Source organism: Aythya marila, assembly GCF_965140915.1.
Source record: "Aythya marila genome assembly, chromosome: 2".
In the NCBI taxonomy this organism is placed as follows: domain Eukaryota; kingdom Metazoa; phylum Chordata; class Aves; order Anseriformes; family Anatidae; genus Aythya; species Aythya marila.
The window spans coordinates 53464683-53477011 of record NC_139043.1 but is presented as its reverse complement, the minus strand read 5'-3'; the positions used below and the strand labels follow the sequence as shown (position 1 = coordinate 53477011).

The 12329-nt window shown below is 40.1% G+C and overlaps 1 protein-coding gene across 1 annotated transcript in view; it reads right to left on the bottom strand.

Moving 5' to 3' along the window:
* Positions 1–12329, bottom strand: part of CAP2 (cyclase associated actin cytoskeleton regulatory protein 2) — a 63488-nt gene that overhangs the window by 38080 nt on the left and 13079 nt on the right. Inside the window, exon 3 of the mRNA XM_082752454.1 lies at positions 10427–10527. Within this exon, the coding sequence (XP_082608580.1) occupies positions 10427–10527 (101 nt within the window). The remainder of the gene's footprint in view (positions 1–10426; positions 10528–12329) is intronic.

Here is a 12329-nt window from a genome sequence, read left to right as displayed (position 1 = left end):
GAATCATGAGTAAATTTATCAGAGTAGACTGGAACACAAACTTGCACACATTTATCTGCAGATAGAAATGGGATATTTAGGAGCAACAGATACTTGACGTCTAAAAACTTTGCGTAATCTTTTTGGGCTTCTTAGGATTGTGCATGGATACAGCAATCATCAGACAGATTCTGCAGCTGAGGTAAGCATACCGAAGGAAGCAAATTCCTCAAAACCTTTCCTGCTTTGTTTTAGCTGCTTGTGTTAAAGGCTGGAGAAGATGGCTGTGACCGGGCCTGAATGCCACAGCTGTCTGGTATGCCATTCCCTATCAGTAAACTCAGGTGTGCTTGGTAGTTGCCTTAGGTGGTTGGTATGGTTAGAAGAGAATTTTGACGTGTTCGACGTCAGCCCAGTTCCACTCCTGTTGAAATCTGAGGCTGACTGCAGTGAGTAGTCACCTCTCCATCCCCATCACAGTCACAGCACAGACAGTCCTCTCTACAGTTAAGCCTGAAGAAGTTAATGGAGGAATCATACATATCTAGAAATCATCTTTTTAATGACAACACATTTAACCTACTCTGTCACCGTACAGTGCTAGGTTTTGATATCTCCCATAAATGACTGCTCAAAAAATTGCCAGAGGCTGTGAGAGATGTCCAAGGGCTCCGACCCATTTAACGCAGCATGAGGGTGGATTACACCCCAACTCGCACCGTTTCAGACTGTGTTGACATAGCTGCACTGAACCAGAAGCTTCAACTGCTACCAGCCTGGTTTGGGAAAGTTCAGTTCTCCAGAGCAGACATGATCTTAGGATCTGCCTCTTTTGCATTTTAAACATTTTATTCAGTCTAAGTTGCCCATCACTCTGGTATCCAAGCAGTAAAGAATACAAACATTATTTATGTGACAGCAGTTTGGCAAACTACAAGAGGAAGACTGGCACATGCATTCAGATCTCAAGTTACAAGTAAATTCAGTCTTTGGAAAAAAAAAATCAAAACTAAATAGAAGTAAGAGAAACAGACCAATGATTTCCTAATGAAATTTAGTCAATAAAATTAACCTATTGACCCGATAATATTAAATTTGACAAAGGTAATTATATTTAATAACGTATTTCCTCAGTCACAGCACTGAAAAGAAGAATGTAAATATCAGAATCCACTGAACTTCTGTTAGTGGAGAATGACACACGTGCATATATATACCCTCTGACATTACAAGTGATATTTGTAAATCAAAACACAGATATGTATATGTTTTGGATTTCTGAAACAAACTTACTGACTCTATTCTGAAACAAAATATTAAACAGGACATGGGGGAAAAGAGTGGGGATTTAGTGATCCTGAGTTTTAATCATAGTTTCTGCAGAAATAATTTTGGGTCCTTTGGGTCTAAGAGACACAGTGACTGATGGCAAGTGACATCTACAGACAGAGCTTCACTGCTGTGAGCAAATACCCCAATCTCTCTGTAAAGGGAACAGGACTGCCAGGGGAAGAGAAACAATCTGCCTTTACATTCTGCTTCCAACAGCCTCTTCAAAGTGAAGTGGTGAAGTGGCTGGTGGCTTGAAGGACAAGAAATGGAAAAAGAATGGAGTTTAGATTAAATATGGGGCTGCCATAGAAACTATCCAGGCCAGCTGAAGAGACAGCATTTATTTTGTACAGCTAATTGGCTGATATAGATTTATTTAAAACTGGGCCAAATGCTGACGAGTCAGTGGCAGCTCTCCAAACAGTGCACTTTATACTGGAAAAGAAAAAGGGAAGAAAGAAAAAAAAAAACTGTCACCTTTCTCTTACTGGTCCATATAGAAAACAGGGTTGAAATTGTCGTAAAAATTGAAGTCAGTGGGAGATTTGCCATTGATTTTGACGGAGCCAGCCTCCACCTCAGATACTTGCTATTTTCAGACAGACCCATTTGGCTACCACCAATCATCTGTCCTGCGATTTTTATGTATTTATTTATTTATTTGTAGCGTTTTGCAGCCTCCATAGCGATGTCTATATTAGGGAATTTTTGCTAAAATTTCTCAGCATTGCTACTGCCGGTCCAGTACCAAGCTGAGGTTAGAGCAGCGCCGCTCTCTCTAGCTGTTTCTGTCTGCCAGCGTGCGAAACGCTGTGTCATGTTAACTGCACACAGCACCAGCCAGCATTATTTATTTGTTATTTCAGAGTAGCATCTGCATCTAGGTTCACTGGTTTGACCTTTCAGTGAGCGGGGCTGTGACATAAAACACTCAGGGCTCTCACAGCTCTTATGTCTGGTGAAGCTCAGACAGTATTGGTCTTAAAGATCTTTCAGTGCTAATGACCTAAGACAGTTGGATAGTTACTGTTTGGGCTAAGCTGTTACTCACTTGTCATTTTATTTCTCTGTATTACACAAGCTGTAGAGATGTAGGGGAGTCTCACAGAGATCTCAGGGATCTGCACGTCTTGTTGACATGTGTTGACATGTGCTTTTGCCTGCGCCAGCTGCAGGAACCCCAGTTATTTCTCTGATGGACTGTTTTGCCACTGAAGTCTGCTGCTAAGCATTCCCCCTCCCCATCCCCAGCAGTGGCCTTACAAGCTCTTCTCAGTGGAGGTCCAAATACGTGCTGAGGGAATATCTGAAAAGCTATGATTAACACGCTTTAGGATGGCATTCACGTGTCCCCATTTTAACAAATAAAAGTTCTAGGAACTCCAGATGCTTATCACTGTAAATTAAAAAAGCTACATCACTTGTTTAGGCATCACTTCATAAATATTCTTTTAGCAGTGTTCACTTGGCACTCTGTAAAGGACCTTATTTCCTGACTTTCTGTGTCTGAAAAATACTGAATATAAAGACTGGAGATTCATCCTTTTCTAAGAAATTGCACCGTCTTCAGCGAGAGAGCTTGGAGAAACAGGCTCATGTATTGAAATGGCGTTTTGCATGTTCTGCCTCTTGCACACTTCAGGACAACTTCTGACATTATTACCCACCTCTTCCTGCAAACAGTCCCACAGAGCTCCCTAAAAACACCTCAAAGGCTAAAAATGCCAGAATCCATCCCCTGGTAATTCACTTCCACTTGTATTGCCTTTGAAGAATCCCAGACCCAGACCAAAATGCAGTAATATAGAAGGAAGTTCATATATATGAACTATACAAGGAGTTCTATAGCAATAATTAAGGTTTCTTCTCACCTGGTGCATGCTTTGCTTTTCAGAGGTGCTAAATACCGAAAGGCCAGATTTACTTGGAGGTTGGGCCTCAGCCTCTTTGAAAGGCAAAGTAGATACCGACATGCATGTTGATGGGATTGAAAAGCTACTCTGACCTAAGGTTGTTCTTTAAACAGGACATGTACTGAAACAACAAAAAATAAACATTGCAGCCTGGAAGAACTACTTTGAGATCTTTAAACCAATCTTTTTATTGTAGCTCTGAGCTTTAGAATAAAACCCAGTTAAATAGATGAGACAAAATAGCAAAGATTGAGCTGTTTTGCAGTTCAGATTAATTGTAGAAATATATAGTTCAATTTATGGATGTCAGTAGACTAACAGAAGTGAGCAGTGACAGTGACATGGTTTAATTTCTCCCAGTGGGCTCTTCAGCATTCAGAAATCTTGCCGTATTGATCATGCAATTCAAACTGTAAAGAGGCAATACATATCTTTAGCCACATTTTATCCTCATCACTCCTGACAGCACTCCCAGCTTATTTAAAACAACGTTCAAACTGCGCATTGGTTTCCCTTGTGGCTTAATTCTCATTATCCACTGAACTCCTTTTTACTAGAAACTGACTGAAGAGCCAGATTCTGAGCTCATTGTTTGTTTTTTTGCTGACTACAATGAACAGCCTTCTCAGTTTCCAATCCCAGCATTTCTATACACTCAAAACAGTTGCAACCACCAACTAACAAAATAAAAGCAGGTCAGGGATGGGGTGGCAGCATGAGTGAAAAGACTGTGCATGTGCTTTTCGGAAAGAATGGGACCAAAAATTAATAAAAGACTTGCTCAAAGCCTGTAGCAACAAATGACGTCAATCAAGTAAGGGAGATAAGTGTCATGGTGTGGTACTCAAAACTCAAATGAAGTTGGTTTTGTTTTTAAAAAACAACAACAAAAAACATCCATGGATACATATTTTTCAGCCTGAAATATATGGGCTTAAATAGTGTTACAGCTCCAACAAGAAAAATCATAATTCCTCATAAAAGAAATAAGAACCATGAGCACTGGTACCAGTAAAGAGTTTTCAGTCATGAGGAGTTCATCCTGATGTTGAAAGCAGGAATGTTTTCTCTTGGCTTCTCTGTCTTAGTTTTCCTGATGGACCGAGATAGTTTCATTTGCCAGTGGTTCACTGGAAATTGCTATTGTAAGTAGTCTAGACCTCACTTTTCAGAGGTTGAGTGGCTAAGATGACCGTCACCTATGCACTCACAAACCTGGACCGCTTTTGAATCAGAGAGAAAGATAAAAGTCTGATTATCTTACCAAGGCTTCTGAAGACTTCCTCATGAACCTGGGATCTCCACCAGCTCCACGTCTCACATCATCCCTAACTGAGACACAGTCACACTGTGTGGCTGTGAGTGCAGCTGGTCCATACCTGTTATTTAGCTAACTAATTTAGTTGTGTAATTGTATCACCTCATGATTTTGGCTTAAGCTGAGGCAGTGTTTTTCAACCTGTGGGGCACTTATGCCTCTAGGTCTGTAGACTTTTTGTAAGGAATCCTTGGAAAACCACTGAGAAAAACAGGTTTCATGTCAGTAGGTTCAAATTTGTTCATAAAGGGCTTCATTGAAAGATTTTTAGAGGCTAACAAAATTAGCATGAGCTAGAGCATATGATCAGTTCTTATTTAGAGACTTAAAATGGCTGAAAAATCATTGTGTGCCTTGGTAAATTGCTCCAATCATTAATTAAATTAATTGGTAAAAGATGCACCTTAAATCTAGTCTGAACATTGGGTATCATTCTGAGTTCATATGGGAGATTAAAGAGCCTTTCACTATCAGTTGTTTTTTTTTTGTTTTTTTTTTTTTTAAGTGCAAGTTATCATCCAACATTTTCATGGGCAAACACGATGGAGTTTTCTTTTGGTTCCCATCGCATCTAAGGCTTCCCAGTCATACCATTCTGATCCTTTTCTTCTGATTTCTTTTTGAAATCAAAACCTCCTGTTTTACTGGGTAACCACATACAGACGTAATCCCCGCTTTAGGGGCCAACGGTTTTAGAGCCTTATCCAAAAAACAGCCCGTGATCGACTCCACTACTTTGAAACAAACATTTGGATTTAGATTTGAACTATTCCCTGTGCAAAGAAGCAAGCCCCATGAAAACAGGTTATGAAGACTGTTGACAGCCTTGACTGTTTGTGTTTCTGACTTCTTGTGCTTCTGACTGAGGAAATGCCATATGGACTGTTCTCGTTATGTATTCCCACCACCACTAGCCTAAATTTCCAGGTGTGTGTTTCTTGTGCCAGCAATACACTACTAAAGGCACAGTACTGGCCACCATCACACATTTTTCAGAAGGGTCTGTGAGAATTTTGTGTCTTCCTGGCCTTTTTCAATAAGAGGAAAAGCAAGTGGCATTTGGTGCAATGTCAGTATCAAGAAACAAACAGCTTGATCCAGGTTTCATCAAAATTAATGGAAAAACTCCCACTCTTCCAGGGGGTGTTGGTCTATACTAGCCATGGCCATGTTCTTCATGCTTAAGAGCCATGTTTCTTGCCAACCAGGTGTCTTACAGTTAGATGAGTGCAACCAGGTCTGCATGCCACTGCACCTGACCCAATAAACCCCACTTGTTTTAAAGCCAGATCCAACCCTTAGGCCAGGAGTGAAGTCATCCCTTGGAAAAGACCAATCAAAAGTTGTAAAGCACCTAAAAATGATACTTGTTCTGGATTAACCACTTGCCTACACTGTGCACATTGTATTTCCAGCTTGCTTGTCATAATAAAGCGAATATTCTTCATTGCTTATGCTATGAATATCTTATGTTAGACATGCAAGGTGAGAAATATTACTGAATTATCATTAAAAATAAATTCTAATATTGATACATTTCCAAGGTTGCTTTTTTATTGCTGATTATTTGCTGTTGTTCTTTTTGCTTTCACTTTGATGGATGGCAGAACTGTTTTCTATGTTTAGTCTATTTCAGCAGATTATTTTCTAGACTGTAAAAAATATTTGTCATTATTCTTTTATTTATTTAATTTTGTATTTCCAGGTCCTATGGTAGCTACTTGGTTTGGTGTTTATTTCATCCACCAGAAAATAGCTATCACAGAAATGCAAAGGCAGGCTGACAGCGAGCTTCTCTTTGGGCATGTTGACATCATCCTCTCCTCTGAGCTCTAATTCAACTTTCAACACAATGCCTAAAACCACACAGCCTCTGGGCACAAAAGAACAACATGGAGAGTACACTTGTGCATTCTGTTGCCCTGTAAGCAAATTGCCTTGTTAATGAGGAATCAGCCAAATAATGGGTTTGATAGTCTGTGCTTTGATTAGGTAATATGAAGCGCAAAAGTGTTTGTTCGGTATGTCACAGACAGAATATCCGGTTCGAAGTTCAGGGCTGTGAATGTCATTGACTAATTCTTCAGCATCTTTCACAAGAAAAGGCAAGATACAGCTATGGCATGTGTAATAACTACTCTTTGGAAGAAATGGGAACGCTATAATTTTTTAACTTTGCTGATGGGCCAAACTGGAGCTGCACTTTGCAGAGTGCGAATATAAAGATAACTTGTAAAAGATACCTCATTAAAGATAACTCCTGCCTTCAGATGTCTGTCTGTATTCACATGGACTGTGCCTGGAAGGAGCAGAGGAGAATGTCATAGTGTTTGAGTAATAGATAAAGAAAAGGAAACCTTTGTGGGTATGTGCATACAAACAGCATTTCCATAGCGTGAACACTGCTTCCTCTGCTCACAATGGAAACAGATCAGTGGATGCACACAGAGAATCCCTACAGGTGGGATACAGTTCTGTTAATTGCTGCTCCCCTGGCATGTTGTTTGCATGGTCATACAGGTAATTGAGTTGTATCTTCACTCTCTCCCCGTAAGGAACAAGCTAACCAACAGCCTTTGTATTCCTGAGTGCTTCAATCTATGCTACATGATGTAGTTGGTTGTCTGTCTGAGCTCTGCATTTCAGCAGCTGGAATTTGATGGTAGAGGGGAGGAGAAAGATGTCAATGTTTCTCTGGTTTACCTTTCCTAGCTAAATAGCTTGGATGAGAGAAAAGGGAGTATAACTGAATCACCCAGTCAATCTGTTCTTTGAACTGCTGGGGTTTGGAGATTAGAAGATTCTTACAAATAAACAATAATAAAAAGGCAAGTATTAGTGCATGTGTTTGACAGGGAGGCTGTAATTCTTCTCTGTTCCATATCACATGCAACACTATAATATGGAAATTTTATGTTATCTGTCTTTTTCTTGTAGAACTAGTACATTCTCTTCTTATCATTATGTCTCATCTGGTACATTGTTCGAACTCGAGCCAAAGTGTCCCATCACTTGAGATACCACAAAAACAAAAACAATGCATAGAAGCTCATCATAAACACATCACAAAAACCTGTTCTTACTCTTCTGAAATCCTGCTTGCTATGCTTTGTCATGCCAAAGAGCCCATCAAATCTGCCTGCCCAGTGTTCCCACTGGGACACAATCTGAAGGTAGACTGTCTTCCTCAGGCAGCTCGCCATCATCCTCAGCACATTTTCTGTAGCGGTGGATGCATCAGGGCAAATAATGATAGGACTTGTATCTCTGTGGTCTAGCAATCAGCCACTGCTATCATATCTGCTGGTTACGAGGGAACTGTCTATGCTGTAGGCCCGCAGTCTATGTTTTACTGCTTTTGAATTCCCTCATTTTGAGAGAAGAATGGTCCAGTGTTGGCACACATGGTCCATCAGCTTCAGGGCTGTTCTAACCTGTAATAGTTGGTGACAGCCTCCGAGGCACTGGTATGTCAGGCCAAGGACAGCTGGTTGGCAGCAGTCCTGGCCATGCTCACTATTCAGCAACTTCACATGCTCTGTTGTTATGGCACAGACAGTATACAGGTCCTTCATAAACTCTGCGCCTCTAGGGGCATTTCTGTATGCCACAGAAACACCCATATAATCACCACATTTTTATCCCACAGTGATAGAACAGGAAAGGGATCTCGTCCTAGCCATTAAGGATAATTTGTTTTCAGTAGACTACGTAAAAAGGCTAGCCATTTTATCTGTCATTTAAAAAGTGGTTAGTTTCTTTCATGCAGTTGACCTCAGAGCTTCAGCATTGTACTGTAATTTGAATGAGAAATATGTTGCTCTCAAGACTGAGTCTAAGCAGAACACTTCTTTGATAAACTAATCTTTGTAAAATCCACTGTGCTGCATGGAGCCAGGAGCTAGCTGTTAGTTTTCTTTTTTATTTTTGTTCTCTTTCAATAGACTATTTCAGCATGCTGAAAGAACAGGCGTGGGGCGCACAACAGATACGAGTTATGGCTGTGTTCTTCCTTTCATCAGAAACACAAACCGCACAATCCCTACAGCAATCAGCACGAAACACATCATGTTAAATCCCTTATATCTGTAGCATAATATAAAGTCGCTCTTTCACTCATATTACCATTCTGGTCAGTCAGGTATGTGAGGTTTTCTAGGCAACAGGTGTTTTCTGAAATAAAATACAACCTTCCCTTCAGCTAATTATGTGGCAGAGACAGCAGCTGCAAGTATAATGCTGAGGACACATGGTCTATAAGACACCCAGAAGAAAAATACTCCTTGTTCCACTTGTTAAGGTAAAGCACAGATGTTGCTGCAGTGATAAGTATGAGCATAAGGCATCCACGGTCTGCTTCGTGCTGTAAATTCGGGATCTAAGATTTCAGAATATTTAATAGGCTGCAATCAGAATCACCAGTTCCTTTATGTAAAGGAAAGTCATTTATGTATAATCTTGTAGTCCTAATACTTGCTCCTTATTATGGTTTGCATTACACTATCATCAACAATATGCTGGGGACTATCCACAGACATGGCAGATAAATTATACATATTATTTTATATGGACTCAATTATAAATGTCAAATAGTGACAAATGTGCAAATTAATACATTTACTGATTTAAACATTTATAGATACTGTAAATTACAGAGGGTTTAGTCATTTACAATGTTAAATGTGAACTTTTTCATTGCTTTGTGTTGGGGTGCAGTACCAAGGCTACTTCTGTATATTGGTTTTAAACTGTTGAGAAATCAACTGCAAAATAATGGTGCTTAATGAACTTCATGACCAAGGCTAGGACAGATCCTTCCAGGGATCTGTTCTCTGCTCTGTTAGGTGTATAGGGATTGTTTCCCCAGTTTATTAATTTTCCTCTTATTTATTTTAAGAGCAAAGTACATACATAGCAGCTTATAGAATAGCTGTTAATGTAAAAAGACTTTTTTACGTATAATTTCCTTTTACAAAAAAAAAGGAAATCCAGCATTTCCTTAAAAACACAGGGATCCTCTAGAACCACCCATTCTCCTTACTCCCTCTAGATCTTCAGGCCTAACCAGCTCAGAATCTCTACCCTACTCACAAGAACTTGTAACACCATAGACAAAACACAGTTCAGACAGTTCACAGCTCTTGCTCTGTGAACAAACTGGTTGCTTTGGCTGTCTTGCAAAATACTTATGCTGTCCTTTCAATCCCAGCAGCTTGCAGGGCTGCATGCTTTTCTGGCTGCACTGCTTGTTACGCGGGGCAGCAGCTGCAAGGAACTGGGAAATCATGAACACACATGGAGATGGGCCTGACTGCAGGGATCCATTAGATAATGTCAAAAGCTTCACACTCAGACCTAGCTCAAACTGACCCTGTGGGTATCTTTTATGGGTGTTTTTTTGGCAAAACCTATACTGGTAAGCTTTGGAAACTGTGGTAAAATGAGTCCATATTTGTCCTTCTACCACCAAGTTTACAGACGGCAGGCTTAAAAATAAAATGAAAAAAAAAAAAAAATTAATTTCATCATTTCTTCCTATTGTTTGTTGCTCAATTGCTGACTCATTTCTTAACTACATTCCTGTTCTGCAAAGGAACCTTAGCAGCCAACAGGACAATTCAAATTGCTTGCAACTGAGAACATTGATATATTTTGCATGCTATAATCTTAAGCCTTTGGTGCTGTAGAAGAGGGGCAGCCTCTTATGAATCCAGAAGTCCTTCCCCAACCAAATGCCCTCAGTGTGTTATGCCTGTGTTTTCAAGGACTAATCATTCAGAGAACTGCTGTTAAAATTCTCCTCTACTCAGCAATCAAGGCTGGTCCCACAGTTTCCAAGACTTGTACATTTATACCGTGGGTGGAAAATTTGAGTAATACTCACATGTGTCTTCACATCACCTTCAAGAATCTTGCTGTACCTGAGAAACTCAGCAACACTTCCATTCAGCAGCCTATCAAACGCTTCGACATAGGGTGCTATGCCTGCAGGAGAAGAGCATTCCCTTAGAATGGGCTCAAAAAGCACATCATGTATACAGCTTCTATATTCTTCCTGTGTAGTACATGGAGGAGAAATACCATAGAACCAGGGAAAATTACTTTGACTTAATTTCTGCTTTACTCGTTGGTTTGTGCAATTGGTGAAAATCAGTGAAAAATGATGCATAATGATTGTTTTTCTAAATAGAAAGAAAGAAAAACAAACCACCTGCTCCAGGGTATAACCTGGCAAGGAGCATGAAGGGAATTGTCTTTGTATACTGTAAGTAAGAAGCCTCTTTTGTATTAAAATAACAGGTGCTATAGTAAGTATTTCCCAGCCCTTCAAAGGCCTACTGGCCCGACAAGGGTGATTGTCATAACAAAATCGTATTACTGTACATAAAACAAATACCATCCCCTAAAAAGAATCTGCTCTTTACTGAACAACTATTTTTATACCATCCACCCATTCCTGCAACTCACTGTATTGTTTGGCAGTCATTAACAAGTCATTTGATTGCCAGCAAGGTAGAGCCTTGTCAATCGACTGACAGTCAATTGATGCAGTGAGATGTGGTATTGTAATTTCCTTACTTTGTTGTGTGACCTTATAAAACTGTCCTCGAAGAAGGAAGGCTCAAAGAGTTCTTGTAGCTAGCACATCCCCCTGATTATGTATGTGCTATATATTCTGACGGAGGAGTAAAGATGCTGTGTTCTGTATGGTATACAGAGCAGTTTCCTGATCGAGCGGACAATCAGAAGACTAGGATGAGACTCAGTTTCTTACGTAACTAGCTTTCTACATGGCTTTATGTGATAATGTTTAAGATAGCAAAATAATCTTTCCTTGGATGCTTTCCAGCCCACTCCTTCCTCCCTGACATATCGTCAAGTCTATGCCTCAGAACCTGTACCAGGTCCAGCATGAGCAATGCATGTGTGAATTTATGGCATCTGTAGGATCTGAGAGACCAAGGTTAATATTCTTCCCAGCCTCTCTCCCTCCTTAATGAAGCCTAAAGGCTGCTCTGAAGAGGTACCAGGCTTTCTCCAGAGAGTTTGCTTTAACCTTTTGGCACTATATGACAATTGTGTCCAAATTCATAATCTTGAAAGCCCTCTTTATTTCATAAGAGTCATCTGGCTCCTTGACAGAAAAAAGAAAGGCTTTGGCAATTGGAGTTTGCAATGGCCTGTGTGAAAAAAAAACACACTGTAGTTAGACAGCTAGGCGGGATTTCAAGGCTTCTTTTGTTCCCTTGATGTCACTCACCTTTAATTCTGAGGAATTTCTGGGCTTTCTTCCATATTAAGTGTTTGTGTGTAAACCCCTCGAATGACCTAGTGTACAAAAGGTTTTAGTTGTGGAGATGCTTTCCAAAGCCCATTTGCCTTCTTTGTCAAAATCTGTGTGTGTCTCCAAGAGAATCATTGTAACCTTTTCCTTTAGGTCAGACTTCTAAATAGCAGTTCACCAAATGGCAATTGTGCTATGCAAAACTAGAAAGCAACTGTGCTGTTTTTTGCTATTCAATACAGCTAACTCCCAGGAGAATTTACTATAGTGGGCTGCGCAGAGCAATTGAATGATTTGTTTGCAATCTTGTCATTGTAGGTAACAAGTAAAGGTACATTCCTCCCATGCTCCCCACTATTTTGTTGTTTCCAAAAACGTATTAATAAACAAGGCAAGCTTGCTTTTTGTAATGCTTCCAGTTATGGAATGGTCTTTTGGTGGGAGGGGGCACGGTAGAAGAAAGCAGCATATCTGTTTCCTCTACAAACTTAAAAAATGTCAC